The sequence below is a fragment of the Zootermopsis nevadensis genome, unplaced genomic scaffold, assembly GCF_977971745.1.
Source record: "Zootermopsis nevadensis isolate Lab colony 2312 unplaced genomic scaffold, Znev_1.0 Znev_ptg000016l, whole genome shotgun sequence".
Taxonomy (NCBI): Eukaryota; Metazoa; Arthropoda; class Insecta; order Blattodea; family Termopsidae; genus Zootermopsis; species Zootermopsis nevadensis.
The window spans coordinates 7,356,815-7,383,325 of NW_028259148.1; the positions used below are offsets into that span (position 1 = coordinate 7,356,815).

The window sequence follows — 26,511 nt, forward strand, 5'->3', positions numbered from 1 at the left end:
GAACAAAACAATAAACAAAAGGACACAACAAAAACAATAAGACACAATAAACAATGAGATACATCAACACAGAGACAGAACAAAACAATAAACAAAAGGACACAACAAAAACAATATGACACCCAAACAATGGGATACATCAACACAATGAGACACAACAAAACAATAAACAAAGGACACAACAAAAACAATAAGACACAATAAACAATGAGATACATCAACACAGAGACAGAACAAAACAATAAACAAAAGGACACAACAAAAACAATATGACACACAAACAATGGGATACATCAACACAATGAGACACAACAAAACAATAAACAAAGGACACAACAAAAACCATAAGACACAACATACAATGAGATACATCAACACAGAGACAGAACAAAACAATAAAAAAGGACACAACAAAAACAACACATCCCACTCAAAATCAACCAACTCATAAATTACAAAACCATCCAACCTCAAGTACTTAACTTAAAAAAAAGAACTTAATACCACCTAGACATAAGACAATAACTGTAATGTATTACAAACGTCATGAACTGATGCACTCACACAACAATACAATGAGACACAACAATACAACATACCACACTCAAAATAAAACATCTGACACAATAAAAAAACACACATCCACTAATTAATCACAATACTTAAGAGTGGAATATAAAGTCCGCTCTCAGTACATGAAAATTTTATCCCAAAGAACTACAGCCCTTCATCACTTGGAGACTAAGACACTTCACTTCACTTATCACCATTTATTCCCAACTTAATAACCCTTAGCTTGTAACTACTTTTCTGACCCTCTTTCTAAAGGTGCCTAATTTACAGGGGAAAGACTCTAGCACGCCTGGAGGTAATTGGTTCCAGCTTCTTATGGTCCTATTTACAAAGGAATATTTGCCTACATCCGTTCTTTGTTTCCTAGTCCTAATTTTCCGAGTATGATCGTCCCTGCCCAGGTAGCATGGCTTTAATAATCTATCCTCTATCATTTTCCAAGCCCGGCCCCCCGTGTATGCTTTGAAAAGGGCGCACATTCGGGCTATCAATCTACGCTGTGCCAATGTTTCCCAACCAGATTCGTTCGTGAAATTAGCAAATTTAGCCGCTCTCTTCTGCACCCGATTTAGTGCTCTTACCTGTCCTTCCCTGTAAGGGTCCCAACACACAGTTCCATATTCAAGTATCGGTCTCACTAGCGACGTATAAGCTAAACGTTTCGTATTGTTATTTCCCTTTTTTAGTATACGCATTACGAAATGGAGAGCCTTCCATGCTTTAATTAGTGTATAATTCACATGATCTGCCCAGCTCAGATCACTGCGAATAAGTATTCCTAAGTACTTAAAGCTATTTGCCTCTGGAATTAATTGATCCCCAAAAAAGTAACTCAGCTTATCCTTCACCCTAGCTCTATTGAAGCTGACTGCTTTACTTTTACCTGGATTTATCTTCATTTCATTTTCTACCGCCCATTCCCATAATCTATTCATATCTGTCTGTAACTTATCAATGTCACTACTATCCATTATTTTCCTGTATACTATACAATCATCAGCGAAAAGCCGTATATTTGAATCAATGTTTTTCCAAATATCATTAACATAAGCTAGGAATAGCAAGGGACCTAATACGCTCCCTTGCGGCACCCCTGACGTTACCCTGACTTCATGAGATAGCTGTCCTTCCACTCTTACTCTTTGCGAACGTCCTAAGAGAAATTCCTTTACCCATAACACTACCCTCAAGTCCACACCGGTTGCAGCAATTTTTGTAATCAGCCTATCGTGTGGGACTAAATCGAATGCCTTTGAGAAATCTATTATAACCGCATCAGTCCTGATTCCCTCGTCCAATGAATCAGCAACATCTTGACAAACCGTGACTACTTGACTTTCGCATGAGTACCCTGGTCTAAACCCATGTTGACCCTCATATAACCACTCACTCCTTTCCCAGACTTGCCTTAGATACCCTGCTATAACGTGCTCCATTTGCTTGCAAACCACCGAGGTTAAACTGACCGGTCTATAGTTCCCAACTACCGATCGATCTCCCCCTTTATAAATAGGGACCACTATAGCTTTCTTCCAGTCCCCTGGGATAGAATTGTTGTTCATCGTTACCTCCAGCAGACGCGCAAGGTATGGAATCATTGCTTCCCCACCTAACTTTAAAATTTCCCCGGGGATGCCATCTGATCCGACGGATTTATTTTTCCCGATTGCTGCTATCCGTTTCCTTATGATATTGATACTAATGGTAAACGTTTTATCTGAATCTGTTGATTGGATTAGCTGGTTATTTAGCGAAATTATCCGTTCGCAACTGAATACCGACGCATAATAAGCGTTAAGGGAGTTGGCCTTTTCTGTTTGATCTGTGATGAGGTTTCCTTTAACGCCCTTGATTGCCGGAATAGTTTCTCTATTACCCTTACGTCTTTTAACATATTTGTAAAACTCTGTCCAGCTTCTCCCCTCTCTTTGCAAGACCGAAGTTAAGAATGTCTCCTGAGCCTTCTTTTTTACTATCAGCAACTCCTTGGATAACCGTTTCAGCTCCGCTTGGTACTGCCCTCCAGAATTTCTCTTATTATAAACCCTCCTCACCTTTACCTTCAGACGTTTCACTTCCTTGGTATAATATTCCGGATCCGGATTTTTACTCAGGATTCTTTGAGGTACAAAACGATCGATACCCTCGAAGACTATATCCTTATAGCTTTCCCATATCTCTTCCACGCTACTACCATTTCCAGCCCATAATTTAAACTTTTCCCGAAGAAAGCTTTGTAATCCTAAAACATTTGTTTTATGGAACATGGGGACTAATCTTTCTACCTGCGGTTCACGGATTTTTTCTTCCCATTCCACTTCTAATATTACCCCACTGTGGTCACTGATCCCCTGCACAATGCTGCAAGAGGTGAGCGAACTTTCAGGCCGGACCAGGTAAACATCCAGCAATGCATCCCCTCGGGTTGGCCTATCGACTACCTGCTTGTACCCATTTTCCCATACCAGTCTATTTATAAATGCCTGATTTCTGCTAGTACCTTCCACGTTTCCCTTCCAATCTGCGTAGGGCAAATTTAAATCACCCCCAATGATACTACGCTTCGTAGAATTTCCTAAATGACTAGTTCGTGCTGCCAATCGTTCAAAAACTTGCATGTCCTCGTTAGGAGCTCTGTATATTCCTATAATTTCCCACGAATATTTTGTATCTATTCCTTTCACTTCTACCGCAATCATCTCAAAATCCTCATCTACCCATAACTCCGTACAGGCAATGAAATGTTTAACACATATGAAAACCCCACCACCACGGGCAGACCTATCTCTCCTGAAAGTTGTAAAATCTGTCCTAAAAACTTCAGCATTGCTAATATCTTCTTTAAGCCAAGACTCCGTGCCTATAACAATATCGGGGTTATACGTGTCAACTAAATTCCAAAGCTCTAAGGCTTTATTATAGATACTCCTACAGTTAACCTGCAGCACCACTAACGACTTGCCTTCAACCCTATATGCTGCTACCGAAGTTAAAGTTTCTGCCCCTGCCCTAGCTTCTATTTCCCTACTCACCAATTTACTCGTCTCTGTTCCCCTTATTTCATGCAAAGCCTTCTGTTCTCCAGTTGATGAATGCCGCGTTTCCCTGGTTGTCCTCGTTCTGTGAGTGCCGTCCACCCAAACGTGTCACGTCTTCCTTCGTGCTGCTCCTCCACCATCAAGTCCACTAACTCTAGCGTACAGTTGTCCTAATCGTCTCCTTCCCCGTCCATTCAGATGCAGTCCATCCCCAGCAAAATCCCCTTCCTGTATCCAGCTGTTCGGATCAACAAATGTAATTCCAAGGACGTTTGCAACCCAGTCTAATCTCTCATTTAGAGCACCAATACGCCGCCATGACACATCTCTACGCCTTAGCACTCCACTGAGGACAAGGTTGCAGTTCCGACATTTATTCTTTACTGTAGTCACCAGCGAGTACACCTCTCCCATTACCAAGTCCAAATTTCTCGTCGATCTTAGGTCATTTGTACCCACGTGAATAATAACAGTTTCTGGACTGCCTAGATCCGTCCCTTCTATTCTTCTGTGCAACTGCTCCGTTCTAATACCCGGAAAACACTCCACCGTCATATCTGTGTGCTCTCCTCCAACATTGCGCACAATTGAGTCTCCCAGGACCATGCACGTTGCAGCCTTTCGCTTTTCGGGCACTATAACCTTTTTCCCAGCTCCCGCCATTCGCAACTTTTCTTCAAGTTCATTGTTTCTCATCCTCAGTTCATCAATTTGCCGCAGCGCGTTATTTAGCTGATCCTGAAGCATTCGAACACTTGCAGCCCTGCACTTACCACAGCTCCAGTTCTCCCTTTCAGCTGCTTGAGACTTCACATTCCCACAACTATAATGGAACCAGCGTCCACATGACTCACATTGGATTCCGGATCTTAGGTTCCTGCCGCAGCCAGTACATAAAAGTTTCACAGAACTATCCCCTTCCGCAACAGGACCGGGATTTCTTTCTACTCCTCCGATTACCAGTAATACAGCTATAACCAAGGAATTCAACATCGTCAACCCCAAGCAGTGACCAGTAGTTTGGTTAGCGTCACCATGCCTAGGCAATCCACGCCACAAGCATCTACCTGCCCAGCTACCCACTCTCGCCCGGTAATCTTCCAGGTAACAACCCATTTTCAACCCTTATACAGGAGCTCACCACAAACACGTCTGAACACAACAACAGAAAGTGAGAGACTGAACAACAGAAAGTGGTAGCATATTCGCAAAACAAAACTAAATCTTTGGCTGGACAAATTAGTTTTTAATCAATACAATTCTTTCCACACAGCATTTTCGGTAAGGCAATTTTTTACCAAGGCCGCTGTCAATTACCCACAATATCCACATAACTCAGCCCCGTGTGACTGTTTCATGTTCCTGAAACTGAATTATCTCCTTAAACGGGTCTGATTTTGAATCACTTGAATACGGGGCTAAAAGAAATGACCTGAGAGGATTCAAACACTTATTTAATAAAAACTAAACGGCATACAGAAATAATTTTTACACCACTGGAGAGATAACTTTGATTAAAGTTATCGTATGAGAGAAGCGATGCAACTCCGACGATCGCCACCAGGAGAGCAATTGTCGACATAGCTGTAAAATGGCGACTCAACCCGAGTAAGCGTTCTGTGCCCTCGAGTTACATTCCACGTCTGATAACACCATTCAATTTTATTTTCGAAAGTTCCACAAACAACCTCCATGTGCTAATTCATGAATCGCCATTTTACTATCATGCCAACATTTGTGCTCCTAGCGGCCGTCTTTGGAGTTACGTCACCTCTCCCGCATGCTACAAAGAATTTGAAAATCTCCTTCCAAAAGGGTTTAATTTCTGCATGGCGTTAAGTTTTTGTTAATAAATATCCCAAACCTCTGAGATCATTCGTGTTCACCCTGCACACTCAGAAAATTCGATTACAGTTCACTGAAGAATTTAGGAAGACGATTTCTAAACATGGGAGAGACCTTGAGATGAATGTATGCAAGCCAGAAGCCGAGTACTTCAATTGTGACCACATTCAATAAAGTTTAATGATCAGAGTCAGTCCAGTTATTTAAGTGTAAGACCTCGTGTGAGATAATGCCCTTTACAATGGTGCCATACCAACTTCTGTGCAGAGTCCCAGTTGTCTGGCTGAGTTTTGTTCTTCCGAAGCACCATCGTTCTCAGGGCACGAAGTAGACCTCGAAGGTATCCCAACGGGCGCAGGTCTGTGCGAGGGCACCGCTGACGAAACTCAACGAACTTTCGACCCACTGCGACTATACAACGCACTCCCAGTCTAATTAATTCCACACATTTGCTGACGCTTTGATGAAATTGTCACACTATCTAAAAATGTAATTTGTCATCCAACACAATTCAGTCTGCCAGTTATGGATCTACCTAATTATCTCAAATAATAAGACAGCGAACTCTTTTTCAAAACTTAGATAACAGACTCAGATATAACGACTATGAGCACATTTCGCGCATTCTTCATGCTGCAATGGAATTTAAACTCGCAGCTTCTAAAAAATGACTCTCCACTATGCGTTCGTTATCTCAGTGATTTCCTCCCAACGTTCGGGAACCACAGTTTGGTAACCGCTGCTTTAGAGAAAAAGTAGATAAGGATGTCATTTGAAAATACGTGTTTAATTAAAGCCATCTGTACACGAACGTATTAAATCCAAAAATCACGCTCCTATAGTAGCCGTAAGTAGCGACAATAAGCACATGCAGATTTAACTGAAAAGTGCAGTTTCTCCAGTCTTGCTGTGTTGAATCTGTCTCCCTCGCCATCTGTTCGAGGCCGCATTATCAACTCCTGTCAAGAGTTTTGAAACATCTGACAGCTTCAAGTCCAAATAAACTTTCACAGATGGAACTTCACGACTCCTAGCACGGCGATACACACGACTATGAAAACAGTTTGTTCGTTATTTCTTCAGAATCTAACTTTTTAAACGAAGCCGTCGAATGAGATGAGAAGATGACTATGGAAAACTTTGTCTATGATCAAGGGGAGCTTCAATCGGTTAGCCGATATACGAAACGGGTACCTCTAACTACAAATCAGAAGCTTTACCACAACTGCAGTTTTCTCGGATATCAGGAATGAAGCTGAAGATGGCTATATTTTGGGTTGTTGTGCCGTGTACCAACGTTTCTGAGGTCCATGCTGCCTTCGCAAACACCTCTGAAACGTCGGTAAATTTCTACCAGACTACACGGGGTAACGATTCAGAAGCCTTCGAGTTTCTTTATTGTTGGCGTAACGTCCTAAAGGTCACAGGAAAAGAATAGCTGGGACACACAAGTACTTAACCCAGTCTTGAAGAAATAAAGTGAGCGTCTGGGTTAAGTTCCTTCGTTAACTCTACGGGCAAATGGCGAGCTCTTCTGAGCACGGTAATAAAGAATCCGATTATATAATCTATTGAATTTAAAGCTCTGGGAAAAAGTGGAAAGGTTCTGTCATAACACTCGTTTGTAGGGGAAGAGTAAAGGTAGGCAAAAGCCCTTGTAGGACAATCAATACTTCGTACCCGAAGGAGTTATGAGACGATCCCAGCATTAACGTAAGTAAAGGACGAGGGAATGACCAGTGATCGGCTGCAGACATCAAGTACAAGGTGAAAAAGTGGTCATTACCTGACGAGCAGTTGCTGGTAGGAGCACAGGAGACCACCATCAAAATAACAGGTGGTTGAATGTGACACACTTTACAGTTTAGAAGGAAAGATGACAGAAACATTCAACAAGTAAGCCCTACTGTATCACAAATGTGTTTCATCCATTATAATTAAAGATCACAAGATGTTATATTCATATGTCGGTTAACTCTTCATGCTTTTACTTCTCTTTCTCATTGTATTTCGTTTTTATTCCTTTTTCATTCGATTTCTCTTTCACAACAATAATAATACTGACCGCACTCAAACATCTTAACCTGAAATTTAAGCGCGCTGACTTTCGAGGACAAGAATAAGCTACACCAGACGACTGTATTACTTGTAACATAAAATTAATTCAAATTTCCCTCACTTCACTCGTCCATTGCAGCGTAACTTACTCTCCACAATGTCAATGGAGTAGTTTTCTCAACTTGTGGAGACAAAACAGCAGTCTTGCCTAGAACACAATTTTCTCCAACCGCAAACTGACTTCGCGTAGTTTTATGCAGATGTGTAATAAAGATTTTAAGTACGATTAATGTCTGAAGTATTACGAAATCATAATAACCGATCCTTAAAAATCCAATTTAATACATAGTACATAATAGCCCACACAGTGACAATTTATGAATTCAGTTCCGTCCAGCGGGCTCCCTTCCTTTTGTGAAGAACAGCATTAGCTGGTGAGCAGGACAGAAAGTCATAAAACTATGCAGAAGAGTCCTTCTTGAGAAGCTAACATTTCGTTCAGCTAGCATAGGAATTTTCCTGCTTTAATGGAACCCTGATTCATTACCGACCTCACAAGAACTCGCCAGATACCCTCACGCCCTCATTAAGATACTTTCCAATACATTCCTACCAACAACGATCAGATCTCAAAAGTAGGCTCATGCATTCCGATTTTACGACTTAAAAGTTTATATCGGATCATCTCCCTCGTACGTACACGTCCCACCCATCTCACCCTCTTCACATGATGGCCCTAAGCATAGTGGCGGTGAGGATGAAGATGGCTGTCTTCTGGGATACTATGTCATCGCCCTGACTATGGAGGCAGAAAACACCTCTGAAACGTCGGTAAACTTGTACCAGACTACACGACGGAACATCCCAGGAGACAGTCATCTTCCCTATCATGATTGAAGACTACAAATTATGGGGTGTACAAACAACACTAAAACAGAACTGGGAAGTAGAGACAATATTATATCTTTCTCTCAAGCACGTTCATAAAAAGAATTCATACTGAATCTTTCAATTATATATACCACTTTATGTATTTAAACCTGCTCACTTCATTTGCAGTAGACCTACACTGATGAAAAGGTTAGCCAGACTTATTAACAAGTAGCAGCAAACAACATACTGCCTAAATGCCAACCATATTGTAGCAACTACTTGTAATATCTTTCATGGTTTAACAATACTTTCAGTTTATTACGATACGAATTTATATGACAATGCTACATAAACCCACATTGATTCGCTTCTGCGTTAAAATCCTTCTGATAGTGTGACATTCATCCAAGCCTTCAGTGACAAACTGTGAACAGCTGTCTACACCAGACAGTTCAACAATATGGGTAGATAACTGTTGCAAACCAAACTTTCTCTAAAACGCAACTGGTAGACATTCATACCAAAAGAATTAAATTCGTTATTTTAGAACAACTATAAATCTGCAAGCGACAGCTTATTTATTAACACAAAGACACTCACGACTTTGATTCCTCAATGAGACTAATGTGAAAAAGGGTTGTGACCCGCCCCGACCTAACTCCGACTACCCTCACGCAAGCCACTCCCGACAACTAATGCGCCAACAGCGGCTAGCAACAAACCACGTACGCTACAGCAGCGCCGTCGAAACGCCTGAATATTGATCCCAAAACGGCCTGCGCCCTCACTCAACACGTGGCAAAACTATACGCGACGTCGCCTCAGACCCCGTACAAGTATTTCGCATCCATCACAGGGCAACGCGTTCTTCGGATGGCCATCGAAACAATTCCTTTGCACAAGTGATCATGAAGATGGCTGTTTGCTGGGTTGTTGCGCCGTGTAGACAGGTAGAAGTTTACCGACGTTTCAGATATGCCTGTTGCCTCCATCATCACGGCGATCTCAAGCATATTTGAAACGTCGGTAAACTTCAACCAGACTACACAGCGCAACATCCAAAGACAACCATCTGGAAGATACTTCGATTCTTGTCACAACCCGGAAGACCAACCTCGACGACTTCACCGCCTGAACCTGAAATCTCTAGTGGATTCTTCGGCGTTCTGCAAATAAATCTCCACGGGGGAAGCGATCCGGAATAAATGTTATTAGAGGGGAAAAAGGCAGTCGAACCGCCACCACGTCCACACTGACACTGGTCAGCCCATCCCATCTCCTATCCAATGGCACCGAGCCGGTAAGGTCTTACTCCTGAGATTAAGCAGCCGGAGGGCAAATACCCACTCACCTCCATCTACTATCGGGTTAAGAATGCGTGGAGCCATACCTTCACTCCCCAATACGTCTTCATGCAGCGAAGTTTAAGCGCAAGGACAACTTTGGCTGTGTAATTACGATATCCACAAGATAATTTTGTATTAAATATACGAATAATCCCAAATATAAAGGAAAATAAAAACGTAATACAACCTGTCCAAAAACGAAGTCTCATTTCATTTCAAACATTTTCAGGTCTGTGAAAATATAGATCACAAACACAGAACTATCCTTAATAAACAAGGAACGGCGACACAAAAGCAAGACAATTTAAAAATTCAAGAAAAGTGTGGTTGTTCTTAAAACACTTATTTTTCACACTGATACGGAGGCGAGCAATGACTATAGTGTTCAGACATTGTAAAAGAACCAACAGCCCTTAATAAACCCTTGGGCTCATGAACAAAGAGTTTATTGAACGCAAATTATTTCAAACCAGCGAACATCATTCGTCTGAGCCAGCTAAGGTCAGGGTCACCACCACACGCGAATGTTGCTGCACTGCGGGCGGTATTGATCCCAGGAGAACACAACTTCCTCTTATACCATACGCTGACTGCTGACAAATTTCGATCACTGAATTCTTCGTTCATAAGTAAACCACGTAAATATTATTGAACATCACAAGATTTCAGAGTTATTCAGTCAGCATTTTGCAAGAGACGGCAAACAAATCACAAAACGCAGCGATATTTTACTCGATCGTTTTCAGACAATTCCAACTGAAGGTTTTCAGGAGTAGCTGATGCCAAAGTTCGCGTAAAAAAATCAAATTCGAATACTGCGAATCTGATTAATAAATTCCCAGCCACGAACAGGGACCGGGACCAAGTCATGCGTTTCAACTACGTCACTAGCTTGTGGGCAGCAAGAAAAGGAAAGCGTGTACTACGTAAACCAAAAACATCACCTGAGAAGGCAATGCACAAATTACAGCCACTGATAAAAAGTTTTGTTTCGACGGTTTCGTCACGACCACCGCATGTTCCACTGCCGTTCACAAGAGCTCGCCACTGGTCCCTGCCGAACGTCAGATGAATCCAGTCCACCCTTCATATCTTATCAAATCTCATCTGAGGTTATTTCTCCCAAAACGGAGTCCAGACTTTCCTACTAAAACGCTAAAAGCACTTCTCGACACAGTTTCTCTTAAACCAGCACAGTACCGGATATAAAAGGGCTAATGAATAACAAAAACAAAAGCGCGTGCACTGCGCATTACAATAAAAAGTCAGACTCCTCTATACCTCAAGACTGTCCTTAAAAGTTACAGTTACAAACTGAGTGAACATAAGCTAGAGCAGAGGGCGCTAGAATGAGGTTCGACAACGCTTTCGATGACGCAATCTTAAAAGTGATTTTCCTGAAATAACCTAGTTTTAAACAGGTGTCGCATAAGACATGATGTGTAATTTTATGGATCCCAACAACGTTCATTCAATACGTTTTATACAGAATACAGAGATACGCCCATTCTTATCCCATACTGACTGTCTTTCTTTCCTTTACCCTTCTCACACATTTACATTTCTCCTATATCCCTTTCTCCTTACTTTAAACTCCGAATAACAATAAAAATCAATCAGCCGCGCTACATAACGCGTTATTTCAACGTTTCCGTCGCCCGTACTAGAAATAATACTAAAAACTGACAGCAGCACTTGCAAAACAAGACATCTTGTCATCTAGAGTCATTACTACAACTTTTAGGCCTCTGTGAACACAACAAAACAAATACGAAGATGGATATTTTACGATACAGAGATGAGCATTTCGTAAAAGTCATTACAAAACAAATATCTCCAAATATTTTGACTTCAAAACAAAAAGTGAGGTTACGTGATCTTGCATAACCAAAAGCAGCATGCAGTAAATGTCCTCGCATTTATATATAAAAATAACAAACGTAACTGCCAAGATGTTTGGTTTAGAAAAGACAATAACATTATTCGTAAACTCTGACGTCAGAGCCTATGGCATGTACTACATTCGTGTGAATTAGTTCGTGTTAATATCACACATTCCTCATCCCGAAAACAACACGTTATATGACGTAAAATGGTTTACCAAAACAGAAGCAACAGCCTTTCAGTGAATCATCTTACGATCAATTCAGCACCTATCCAGCTAATATCTATTTTGACCAATTTTACCAATTTCATGGTTTCTCTCAGTCTGTTGTCTTGTTTGTTCATGGGTTTTAACAAAGTTTTGCCGACGAAATATATAACACGCCATCGACTTGCAAATTATTACGAATAACAAGTATTATACGATATCGTACAGAAATTAAATCAACAGCAGCCTATTTAAGATCTGAACACGCTGAGAATCTACACAAACCTCTTATAAAAACAGCCGGTCTCCGGCCCGAGATCAGATCCCCAGACCTAAACACAAAGCAGGATTAATAACCACTCAACTGCAACGTCCGTCAACCCATAATTAACGTAATTATAAATATATGCAATTGACATCGCATTAAACGAAAGGGTACTCGACTAAGAACATACTCATCGCATTATAGAAGTGATCCCCACCCCCTAAAACAAAGTACGAGAGAAAGTGATGTAAAAAAAATGCTTGTATAACATATTTGCCACTTACTTTGTCCCTTATACCGTTTGTTCAATGGATATGACTTATAATGCTGTACTCACTACAAATTTTGGTTACTCATGCGCATTCTAGCAGCTAGGAAAATTCCTAATGACAAACAGCATGCCTACTCTTAACATTGCCAAGGGTCAATGAACGATAACTACGTACGGGACCCGGTAGACTTGAAACTAGAATATCAGTAGCGACTACAACTTTAATACCCGTTCGTTATTGCATTTGGATATCGAGATGTCAACTGCAGGCATCACCACCAAACGCCAAAACAAGGGAATGGCGATTTTGTTAAATGGAGAATGAACATGTCAATAAACAGCAAACTTATTTTACTACATTCTCATACTAACAACATAATTTCATGGAAAACTCCTCTCTAAGACAATGACAATGGATCAGATGGTCAAAAATTATTAGACATTCATTGTATATGAAGGTTCATTATCGTGTTCACAAGATCCTGCCAAGGGATCCATTTATTTAATATAAATAGCAGGATTAACATCTTCCTATCTTCGCTTAGGTCTTGTAAGAGGCATTTTCCCTTCAGAGTTTTTGACTAAAATCAGTCATCTCATCCTTGAAATTTTACCAAAGTTCCTTATTACCTTCGGCCAAATTTAAAAATAAATACACCAAATGAAACTAACGGGGGGGGGGGGGGGGAGAGAAACAACTACTTATATTTTATAAAAACTCTTAGAATTAGAATACTGATATACTTTACGAAATTCTGAAAATGACGTATTAGGAATTGTTTTGCACTGACCGGATGTATTCACGTTGCCTACTAATGAGTTCTAAAACTGCTATCACACCTTCCACTTCCTACAATGCTAAAGATAAGAACTTGTAAAACAATCTGTAAAAGTTATTATCTCAGGTTATCAACAATCATAAATTACGTGTTTTGAAACACTGTTTCAGTAAAATATGTGGAACAAACGCCGAAGAGCGAAATTTAGTACTTATCTATACAATAATCAAATGATGGTAGCTCAGCTGGTTGCTATTTGGTTGGTGATCGTATGTTATCAACGGGTTCTGTGCAAGGTAAATGATAAGGGATTTTGGGCCTTGTGAGATAATATTTGTGTACATTATAACTGTTGTTATGGCAATGCTGTAAAGGAAATTTGGGCCTTACGAGATATTTAAGACAATGTTTACTACTTCACATTTTTCGGCCATTCTTGGCGGACAATTTGTGTTACATAACAAGCAACTTCGTGAACACACAAGCCATCTAGTAATGTCAGGACTGTTAAAACCAAACGTGATTCAAATGAGCTAGTCACGGAGATGATACGGGTGAGAAAAACAATGAATACAGAATCTTTCAAAACGTCCGAAGATAACTCCAACTAACTCCATGGAGACTCAGAAAGTACACTCTGGTATTCAAGAAATATCCTACGTGGATCATACTATAAATATCTGGCAAGGAGTACAATGGTCAACCTGAGAATACGTCATGTGGCGAAAAGGGGGCCACTCTACACGGAACGAGGCTTCAAAATAATATCACGATGGATGGATCTTCGGGAGATACGATACAAATGAATCGGATGGAAATGGATCAGTATGGCAGTGAATGGAAGAACTTGGTATTAGCGGTGTTGAGCCTTCAGGTACTGCTACCACAACGTTAGCACTCACGGTAACTTGAAAATAATGTTCCAATCTAAATAACACTTTACTTCCCCAATGAAAATACCCAGACATTTAACTTTCTTAAATCTTACCTTGCTTTTACTCGATCGTTTCACGGTTCCACTCGGCGTTCGATTATTCCAAACCGGAGGCATAATTAATTACCTAGACACCGTGCAACTATGGACACATGGTTCCTACAAGCTGACTTAATTATTTCAGAAGATGTGTCAGATTTCTTAATTAACATCACGATCAACCACACTTCAAGCACAGGACAAATTATTCACAAATTTTAAATATTACTAAAGGAAGTGTTAATTCGACAACCCTCACATCACTAACCATCAACTTCAGTGGCTACACGTATCAACGTAATCACATAAGCAAGAATCTTACAACTGATAACGGTATATCTTATCGCAACCAATTATATTTTTAAATTCTTACGTATAGATGGTGTCACCTTTAATAAAGAGAAATGTGACTAGTACTGACATACCTAGCTCTTGATTAAAGCTGTTTTAACTTTGGTGTAATCAAGTTCAGTACCCATGAATCCGTATTACACCCGAAATCAAACATCAGTTCACGACACGCGATTATTTTCTCAATGGCGCACATCGAACATAAACCAACCAACATTTAAGACTCTGAGCGGCACATTCAGTATCAAAACCTTGTTTTAACATACATCAATAATAAGATAAAACCTCATAGGTGGCTCTAAGAAGGAATTTACTTTCTTCCACGCCCGCAGTACGAAGTACATGAAATGAAAACACGATGCGGTCACGCACGGCGTTCATCTGTTCACACGTCTGCATGTTTCACCGCCAAAAACTACGAAGCAGATTTTAATAAATTTCGCCTTTCGGTCTACACTACAATCTGTCGGGACAATTTTCCTTTGAAGAGCATCGGTCCATAGCAACGCTTAATTTGCATACAATTCATTGTCTTATTTATTTATGGTTCATTCAACGACGCTCTCAGCTCCGACTAAGCTGCATCGAATAACAGATTGGAAAGTATGGGGAAGGAATAGGTCGTAGCCTAATCTGAGGTTCGCTTAGAGAAAATGAGAGTAGACGCACGAAAACGTGGTCTTCAGGTCAAAATATTAACCCGTCATCTCCCGAATATGCAGCAGGAATGCTAATCACTGGCCCGCAATACTCGGTAAAACTCGTATCTAACTTTATTAAAGTCTTAAGCAATAATTAATATCCACTGGCACAAGGAAATCCAGTATAACGTGTGTCCGTGTCCTCCAATAACTTCTGATTCAAATGTCGAATTCGTAAGAACATCTTGTTACAGGAGTCCACGTCATCTTTGTACTTGTAACTTCCTATCGTCAATAATAGTGCCAAAGTAGCTCAATGTTCTAATGTATGTAAATGCGGCCGCTAGAGGACCCACTGTTCAGCCCCCCAGATGACACTAGTGAATATGGAGCAATGCTGAAATAATAACTAATACTGCGACAGGAGATCTATGACAAAAACCTGGCTCAGTCAACACTGTGGTTAGGCTACGGGCCGAACAACCCATCGCTTCCAGACTCCGGGATCCACGAGGTTCTTTTTATCAAACTGGTACTGGGGGGGCTCATACTTTGGGGATGAGTTTTACCACTCATTTCTATCAAGTACCAAGGTTAAGAACGAGTCTGCAATATGTAGTACTTAGTTAATCACAGAGGTAGTGTTACCTGTTTTTTAATCTTTACACCCGTGTGTTGGTCTCCCCCCAGTTAACTTCTGAACCAAATGACGACATTACGTATGTCACCAAAAACCACAGCGAACTTTATATACTTCTTATTTCCTACTGTCAATAATCATCTGCATGTATGCAGTTTAAAAATGCAATAATGTCAACTTCAAGAAGTGAAAACGGGCTAACGGAAATTATGCAGAGTCACTAAGGTGTGTAACTTACTGCCTTTCTGTGTGTGCTTAAGTTTACGAGGTGCGATCGGAAAGTTTCTACACTGCGCCTATAAAAACCCGTACACTTATCTCAGGTATTAAATTCATCCATCACCCTCGAAGTAGTTCCCCTGGGAGTGAACACAACGATCCCAGCGCCGCTGCCAAGCCTGGAAGCATCCCTGGAAATCTTTCTTTGTCAGCCTGTCAAGCACCATCTGCGATTCTGCCTGAATCTCTTCTATCGTCTCAAATCTCCTTCCCTTTAGCTGAATTTTCATCTTTGGGAAGAGGAAGAAGTCACATGGAGCTAAATCCGGCGAATAAGGAGGGTGCGGGATGACGGCCATGGTGTTTGAGGCCAAAAACTGCCGAACTTTGAGGGCGGTGTGCGCTGGCGCGTTGTCATGATGCGTCGCATGTGGAGTTCTTCCTTTAGAATCAGCTGACAGGTCCCATAGCCTATCCCAACAATGTCGCACAAGTCGTTGATGGTACGACGTCGATCTTCGTGAATGGCCTGCCGAATCTTCGTAACATTTTCGGGCGTTGTGCTCGAAGATGGTCGTCCAGAACGCTCGTCATCATCGACAGAGGTTCGGCCATTTTTAAAACGTGAATGCCACACAAAAGTTTGTGCACGACCCATTGCGGACTCCCCAAATGCTTGCTTTAGCATTTCAGCGGTTTCCGTAGCCGTTTTGGCGAGTCTTTGGCAAAATTTGATGCACACGCCATTCCGAAATCGCAGGAGGGTCGGTGTAATGCACTACCAAAACGCCCGTAACTAAGAAACAAATGCTAATTCGATGATGCCAGCTGGCACACTGATTCACTATGAATGTAGGCCGCACCCCCTAAAGGCAGAAGCTCGTACTACATCCGGTTCGCCCGCTATTGACAGAGTCTTGAAACTTTCCGATCGCACCTCGTATTTCGGTCTGATGAAATTTGAAAGAATGCTGCTGATCCGCGTGTACAATGTACTCTGTAGATTCTGTGTGAAACATACAAGTATCCTTGTGTTTATAATTCTAAAGATGCCGATTTGATGATCGACTAAATTACCGACGTCTTTGTAAGTAAAGACAGTGCTACCAAACTAGAAAGTCATCTGGAAGGGATGTTACAACTGGCATCTGCATAACACAGAAAAATGCAGCTATAATGCATAATCACCCCATTTCTAGGCTACGAAACTATTTCATGCATTTTGAACAAATGGTCCTGTATTCAGGATGAGTTGCGAAAAAAATCACCTGATGCCTATTAAGCGCAGATTAGAGGATATCTCCTACACACTTTAATCCACGCATTTAATTCATTCTCGTTGCATGTCCTATCTGCCCAGAATGAACAGTATCTTAAGCTATTTGTCCTTCAGCTCAATGCTGGACTAAAGATCATCTGATAAAAACGCCCAATTACAACCCAAGGGAACCGTTATCGACAACCCAAAATCCCAAGTTGGAACAATCTTGGGCAACTATAACAGGAGGCTCTATTACGACTTGCAACGTAGAAAAACAATCACCGGTAATTTGTTTCCATCCTCCTGTTACTTCCCCTTTCTCATGTCTAAATATTCTTCTATTCAATCTGTTTTTCCTTTGGCGTGAGAGAATTTCACATACTGAACTGAATAGTAACAATGCCCATAATGTAATCAAAACGCACAGCAATTTTACCTCTGTTTTGTATAAGTACAAAACTTGGTCTCCCACGTAAAACAAAGACAGGGTGAGATGGTAATGAAGACGTCGGTATTGCCGACAGAGATTGAGGGTGTTTGAAAACAGGACGCAGAGGACAATATTTACGCCCAAGACGAAGGAAGCAACAGGACGCCGCATAAAAACGCTTACCCTTCTTATTAGGGCAATCAAAACAAAGCGATTGATAAGGGCGGCTATGTAGCATGCAAAGGAGATATGAGAAATGTGTACAACATTTTAGTAGAAAAACCTGTTAGGAAGAGGCTACTTAGGATGCCTGGGCGCAGATGAAAATAAAATATTAAAGTAAAACTTAAAGAGCTTGAATGTGACGATATAGATTGGTTTAATCTGGCTCGGAATATGGGCCAGGTTCGGGAATCTTGTGAGCACGGTCATGAAAATCCAGATTCCATTAAAGGTGGGACATTTCTTCGCTAGCCGAGCGACCACTGGCAAATCAAGGACTATGCTCCACGAAGTTGTGTTATATAAGACCAATGACTAAGAATATCACGAAATCATCTGACGTATTCGGCTTCGGTTCGTTTTTTCGATTCCAGAATAAGAGACATGGCCGATGTCGCATTTGATATTGCACTGACACCATAAATACCTTTCCTATAAAGCCGGAATAAATGTGACGCCTTTACATAAAAGAATATCTTATATCTTAATTGCATCCTGCTTGTGTTCCTCAATACAATACTTTTATTTTCCGTCGTTTCACAAGCTTATTGTTAAAATCACATAAAATTTCACATAAAATTGTTACATTTTTAAAATTGACGACATGTTTCGATATACAATTCTATCATCGTCAGGTCTATCAAAATTAAAATTAAAATCTGGTGTATCTGTTGCTCTGCTTATATTGATTTTGTTTTTACCCGTTTTTGATTTTATTACATCTCCAGGTTTCTTCCATTTAATTTTGGAGACTGCGCCTGGGTGCCTATATCGGGTTGTGTGTGATGTGCGTGTCCGTTGTTATTGAATGGCATTGAATTGCTGTCTGCCATTCAATAACAACGGACACGCACATCACACACAACCCGATATAGGCACCCAGGCGCAGTCTCCAAAATTAAATGGAAGAAACCTGGAGATGTAATAAAATCAAAAACGGGTAAAAACAAAATCAATATAAGCAGAGCAACAGATACACCAGATTTTAATTTTAATTTTGATAGACCTGACGATGATAGAATTGTATATCGAAACATGTCGTCAATTTTAAAAATGTAACAATTTTATGTGAAATTTTATGTGATTTTAACAATAAGCTTGTGAAACGACGGAAAATAAAAGTATTGTATAAAAGAATATACTCATCACAATCAGGCACCCGATTATCTTTATTCCAGGTACCTGTGTTATCTTAGCGTTACTAACCCATGCGTCATTGCTTTTTCATAACACATGAATGCTTGAGATACAGATTACAGCAGCTGAAATCTAAGCATTACAAATCCTACGTTTCACTGAGGTGTGGAGTCTAGGATTAGCATTCATAAATTCCTTGACTAGTTCACCTCATAACGAATAACAATGACATACAGAAAAACTTGTGAAGCTGACCATTTCTGTTAAGTTGGTCCCTACAAGACATCTAAAAGCATGAAAAGCCTGATACATAATGTCCCACTTAACGTTGAACCCGCCACAACAGAACGCTACTAAATGGGGACCACCTATACTTTATGTACACGGCCAACTTGGTCAAACGTCAATCTACAACCACTCCCAGTCTGAGCCATATTAATACAGTCCACACCTTTCCATCTTATTCCTTTAAGATCCATTATTACCCGCCCATCTATCCACAGGTCTTCTGATGGTCTCTCCCCAAATGATTTTCCAACAGAGTTTTGAACCTCAATCTCCTTAATTTGGTCATCTTAATAGCACTTGCCAAAGATTAGAAAATATGAAACGATTATGCAATTTTCTTCAGCTTCTGACAATTTCAACCCCCTCATGTCAAAGTTTTCTCCTCAGTGCCCTCTTCTCAAATTCTGTAGGAACATGTTCTCTCTCTCCCCCTCCATCAAACGTGTCAAATTCTCTGGTGCCAACGATGTTCCATTACTATTCTGCGCCAAGGCAGAAAAACACGGTAGCACAGTAATTGGAACATCAGCTTCATAATGTTACGCTGTCCTGAGTTTAATATCATGATGTGCTTTCATGTTTCAATTTGGCACGTGTGTAATACACCATGAATGTTTAAACAACAACATTTAAGGAAACATTTCAAATTCTGGAAGTCAGAAACTTGATGGTTAAAAGAAAATTTCAACACTAATATGCATCAAATACCTTTCTAATGTTACTGCACGATTATTAATTTTCTCTATTAAATATAATAAATGAAAGACTGGGTAACAAGACATCTGATAACTATACATTCACAAGTTATGGACTTCTTGCAACTGATAATGAAATATCAAGGAACACCACTGGAACATGCCAAAGAAGTTGGATTTCCCAACAAAAGGCCTCTGGAAAGCAAATGCATGTGGCTCTATATTTACTGTTTGGTTTCTTTAATGATTTTCTTTTATTCAAGATGGCTGTCTCCTGTTTTGTAGTAAACCCAGAAGACAGTCAGAATAAAAGAAAATCATGGCATGGTTTACCAAAACTTCTACCAGACTACACGGAGCTACAACCCAGAACACAGCCATCTTCACACTCACTACCATAATCCTACTTTCTGTAATTCAACTGCACTTCTTAGCAGTTTTCATGACGTCTGTTTGCCATTCTTTCATCACTGAGGCAATTAAAAAACTGACACAATAAAGAAATAGCCAATGACCTGCACAAGCTTCTTAAAATAATAAGTAACTGTTTTTTTAGAGTCTCACATTACTGCATATTTATTCCTTTCGTATGATATTTTCTCCAAAAATTCCTTCCCAATTAGATTCCTGAAGTAAGCTACTAGTGAAATCATGATTCCTAAGGTCCTACACAGGAAGAGTTTCTATCCACAAGAAAACTGGTTGCGCTCTACATGACAGCACAGTATTCCAGAAATATTTGTTCTTGTTGCTGACACATCACTGACACCAACTTCATCACCATCAACCACCCCACCATGAAAATCAGGTTGTGTTATAGGCCAATTATCTTCCACTAACTGGGACTACAAATTGATCATTTCAGTGCCACTACCATCAGTTTATGAAACTGTAATGTACCCTTCAGCATTCTTCATCACTGTCAGCTGCTAATACAAAATCATCTGAGCAGTAGCAATAAACAGACCTGACATGTTTCTTACCTTTATACCACAGAATTTCTCTGGATCCATACTTAAAGTTCTAAAAGCAAAATCCAATGGAAGGCAAAAGGTATGAAAACTGTTGGACACCTAGTTGTACCTGACACAAAGTCCATGTTGAAGGATGTGTACCCATCTGACAAAATGAGTTACAAAACATACTTTGTTATAAAATTAATATATTTCACATAAGCCTATTTACTGTATAAGTTTCTGTATTTATATCGTCAACATGCCGTCACAGTGGCCCCATGGTCTGAGGTGTGGGCCTTGTGCTGCTTGGTCACTGGGACCGTGGGTTCAAATCCCACTCAAGGCATGGATATTTGTCCGCATCTTTCTGTGTTGTGCTGTCCTGTGTACAGGTAGAGGCCTTGCGACGGGCTGATCCCTCGTCCAAGGAGTCCTACCATCTGTCTAATAGATCAAAGCCAACAAAAAGTTGGGAACCACAGATGCTCAAGGCACTGAAGAACGGGTCATCTAATTATCCTAAGTAAGTAAGTATATCTTCAACACAAGGAAACACCTACAAATAACACAACACTACCAACCTTGTGGTCCAAACTAAGACTTACAAACAATCTGGTGGAAGAAGATGGAACTGTATACAAGAAAAATCACAGGATATCGGCTGTCATATTGTAACTTCAAAGTCACCATACAAAATCTCTGTTCATGTATTTGTGTTGAAAGACTCAATTTAAATTGTCACATAAATCTAAACTCTGGATCTAAGGATTTTTTTTTTGTCAGGATGTGAACAGTAATATGCTTCAAAGTTAAAATACCATCTTGGTTTTATCCAAGTTCTGATAACACCAAATCATGGTACAGTTCCAACTACCATGGCAGGGTCCGGTGGAGGGCATTGGTGAGTTCGGTGATGAACCTTCGCGTTCTGTAAGCCATCTAGTTAGTTAGTTCTTACTACCATTAATACAGTGTGAAGAGTCAGCTGTTATTAATAGTAACAAAGGACCAAGTAGGATATGAGTTTTCCACAGCAGTGAGTACGAATATGGCTGTCTCATTGGCTGTAGCATCTCCAGCACAGGCTATTCAAACATAATGAAAGCTGGTAAATTATATGAAATGCCTGCATTCAACAAATCCACATACCTTCATTTCTATAATGAAAGGTGGGCTCGGATAGTTTGGTCAGTATAAAATCTGGTTACAGCTGGCATTGGTAATGCCTGGCCTGCAGGCTGGATCCACCTCGCCATCAGTGTTAATCCAGCTTGTATAAACTTTTACAATTTTGCAACGCATCATTTAATTCATGTTTGAAATCTATTTGATGTGTAAAATATCAAGGTGCTTTATGTTTTTAAAATTGGAAAATCAATATTTGTATTTAATCATTACACTAGCCTAGAGGTAATAACTTCTTTGATATCATGGCCTGCAGCCATGAACAGAAAACTAGAACCGGTCTGAGGCTACTTAAATCTTGCCCATATACTACTACAAATTCCATAAGTTCTCATTCAAATTTTTGCTTATATTAATAATAAGCATATTCTCTGTAAAAATGATATGTTATCATGTTTTCACGTTATCATTTCATTCCCTCCATATCTTAAAATATGCGCTGACAATATAAATGGGTTTTGCATGTTATCAAGGTAACCAGGTCAGTTACCCCATCTGTAAGTGTATGGCCTGTAAAATACTTTGCCTTGACAACAAATTAATGTGATATTTGCACAGAATTATACTCACTACTGTTGAAAACTTAGCCATTAGCATTAGGTTTGTAATACTACAATACACATGTCATAAGTTTCCAGGATGATATAACTACAAAATCAACAGCTAAAATTCTGAAGATGCAAGTCTCCTTGGATGTTGCGACATGTAGTCTTGTACAAACTGACTGAGCTTCAGAAACGCTTACTGCCTTCATAGTCAGTGCAATGAACACACAAAAGTTATGTTTCTCTGAAACTTTGGTCATCTACCTACCAGACCACATGACATCACAATCTAAAGCAACAAGAGTCATCTTTACCACATGAGAACTGAAAATCTCACAGCTAAAGTTTTGCAAATGTTATGCTTAGATTTTCATAGCTGGGTTTCATTGTGGAAACTCACTTTTGGGGGGTGAGCTGTGTTGAATGTTAAGGTTATCCAATGTTTTAGCAAATATGAAGTTTCTATCTTCAAGGTGAATGTGTACCAGTTTGGAAGCCCTGGTATTTTTATTGGTGGGTCTGGCTTTAGATGCTGTCAACATTCTACAGTCCAACCAACACACATTAACCCTGAATATATATATATATATATAAAAAAATAAAAACAAAGTTGCACATTAAAATGTTGTACTAATTACTCATCTCACATACATGTCCCGCCCTTACCATACTCTCAATTTGATCATAGTAATAGTATCTGATGACAAGTATAAATTATAAAGTTCTTCATTATGTCACTTGCTGTCACAGTGGCTGCATGGTCTGAGGCATGGGCCTTGTGCCACTTGGTCACTGGGACAGTGGGTTCGAATCCCACTCAAAGCATGGATGTTTGTCTGTGTCTTTCTGTGTTGTGCTGTCCTGTGTACAGGTAGAGGCCTTGCGATCGGCCGATCACTCGTCCAAGGAGTCCTACCATCTGTCTAATAGATCAAAGCCAACGAAAAGTTGGGACCCGCAGATGCTAAAGGCACTGAAGAACAGGTCATTCCTCTTTCTTCCATGACCTTTGGTCCAAATATTCTCATCACCTTGTTCTCAAACACCCTCAGTTCAGCCCTTCAGATGAGAGAACAAGTTTCATATTCATACAAAACAAGGTTAAATTACACCTGAAATAAGTGGTAATAAGTAAAGATGGCTGTCTTCTGGGTTATAGCATCATGTAGTGCGGTACAGCTGGTCTGTACACAAAGGCTAGAAGAAAAATCCCTTGCCTCTACCAGGGATCAAACCCAAGTCATCCAGTCTGTAGTCAGACACTATGACTAAGCTACCCCAGCTCCCTATTGATAATTAATGTTACATAATAAAAATGATTCTCCAATAGCAACAATAAACACAATTGCTCAATAATAATAAGAAAATACAATGCGACCAATATAAAAACTGGACCATTTTTACACACATAGGTAAACATACCAGGAAAACAACTAACCTTTTCAAAAACACAGATATCCACATTGAATTTGAAAATACAAATACCACTGTCAGCCATTCAAAACTAAAAACGAAACCATACTGATAAAAGCAAAAGCAGTGCCATCTACCAAATGGCTTGCCAAGACTGGGAACACTCTCAAAGCGCATTACAAAGAACATATATTAAACAAGGATGTTGGAAAAAGTCCAGACAATGAATAATTTTAAGTGAAATCTACCAATGTCAGAACCTTTTTGAGTCGAATAACATATATAAGCCATAAAAACCAATAAAAGTAATTAAAGTATAGACAACATATTTTTGTATCCTCACCTGAACACAATGAAAATTTATAACATAATTCCTTTGCACATCCACTATTTGATACAATTATTAGACAAATTGGCACTATGGCCTTCTCTTCACATCCATTTCTGACAAGCTGATCAACACATTCTTTACCTTTGGGCTAAAAGCAAGTACCACATATATATTACAACCCCATCCCCCAGAATTTTTTACTGTAAACACATCCTTGTAATAATATAAATTTTGACTTAACAGGTTTTGACGTTCAAGACAGAAGTTCAGAAAAATAGTATTATTTCCTACAAGATATATTATCCAAATTTTATTGCCAAATCCACATTATTATATAAACTACAATTAAGTGCAGATGCAGGACCCATATAATTCATGACAGATTTGATGCTTTATTATCTGAATGTCTTTGGCGATGGTCTTTATTACTCCTTTCTATCTTATGGAATTTTTGGCAACAATCTTGTAAAACAGCTTCCTTTTTTTTGGACTTTTTGAGCCTTGCAATACTGCTTTCTTTCATTTGGACAGATCAGGAATAGCTCAGTCTACCAGATTCAGTGAAACAGATGTCTACAACCTTTTTTACCTGAAGAAAAAGCAGTCCATCCGCTGAAATGTTTTGATTTTTAAGATTTTATGAAAAAAATAGATAATGGATAAAGTAAAAAAGTAGTTTTTTTAAACAAAACATTCAATTCAAAACACTGTCATACAGTTAAATTTTTATCATGTACTGTGTGCCACCTGATAATTGCTGTGCAAGAGACTGAAACATGCAGTGGCCCTACTTAATATATAATTAAAAATGTATTATGTAGGCAGGAGAAATACTTTAATATGCATGAGATTTACAGGCACATGATTACAATAAGTTAGTCATTTCTTAGTAATATAAAGTAATCAACAAGTAGAAAGTGAGTCAAAAATAATTCTTTACATGCTATTTTAAATTGTTTACAGTCATCATCGTCATGGAATGGGCTAAATAGCCTGTTGTGGCTCAAGTAAATTATTTACTGTTTGTGAATAGACATTTAATTTTGAAAAGAAGCTTGTTGTACACATTTGTCCCTGCATAGTAGACTCATGTTTCAAAGACCAAGTTTAGCATCTAGTCTATAAATTATTATACTCTAAAGTAAACGAATTCACTTCATCCTAACTCAGGAAACCAAAACTAAGAAATTTAAAATTCACTTCAGTTTATAACCTCAAATATAGGAAACCTGTCATTAAAGAGCCCTGTGAACACATGAATGAAACAGACGATCCAGTTCTATACATCTCTGTGCTCATATATGGCTGGCCTGTCATTAAGCTACAAGTACAGTGATTACATAAAGGTTTACACAATCTACATGTCAACTGTTCACCAAACAAGAACATACTATATATCTCCTGAAATTCGTATATATATTTACTCACCTCATTGAAGGCCATACTTCCACTGTCCAAGTTGTATAATTACAAAACTGACCAAGTAAATTATTGTAGGTGGTACTATTGTCTTGTGGAATGTTCACACATGAATAATCACTTTTGCACGAACTATCACCTATGTACTTTAAACAGTAGCCAATTCCCATACGCTATACATTTTTACTTGAATACTGTTTTCTTTTTACGGCAGAAATTATGCATCCAAATCACACGTTGTCTGAAATCTTCACATTCCTCAGGTGGGATAACAGGCCCAATTCTGGATCCTCTCAACATAAACATAAATTCAAACAAAAATAAAGGCTTAAACGTAAACTTACAACCCACTTCATTACAAACACATAAGTGGCATTTCGGAAAGATGTATACGTAGGAACATGTGTGCATGAACGCAGAAGTTCTATAGTATTTGTTTCCACATCAACATATCAAACACACACAACAGCGCCATTTTGATTTGATGTCACAACGAACCGGGTTACGTTTGCAGGCAGTGGAAGACATGACGCATCAAAACATAGTTCAATTTATGCGTCATACAACCCTGTAACTTTTCATTCTTCACATACAACCAAAAATATTCAAAATTTATAAATCAATAACAATTAACAGCATCGCTTTATATTAAGTAGGGAACCAAT

At 39.5% G+C, this 26,511-nt stretch overlaps 1 protein-coding gene across 4 annotated transcripts in view; it reads right to left on the reverse strand.

The window, feature by feature from the left end:
- GckIII (Germinal centre kinase III) overlaps nt 1-26,347 on the reverse strand; it is a 60,436-nt gene extending 34,089 nt beyond the window's left edge. For 2 of the 4 annotated variants that reach the window (XM_087349549.1, XM_087349548.1), the window contains exon 1: nt 25,856-26,347. In XM_087349549.1, coding sequence (XP_087205675.1) covers nt 25,856-25,870 — 15 coding nt within the window. In that variant the 5' untranslated portion in view covers nt 25,871-26,347. Of the gene's footprint in view, nt 1-5,709; nt 5,970-14,128; nt 14,363-25,855 lie in introns of those variants that run through there. The other 2 variants (XM_087349546.1, XM_087349547.1) reach the window with 2 other exon arrangements.
- Nucleotides 26,348-26,511: the final 164 nt, after the last annotated feature.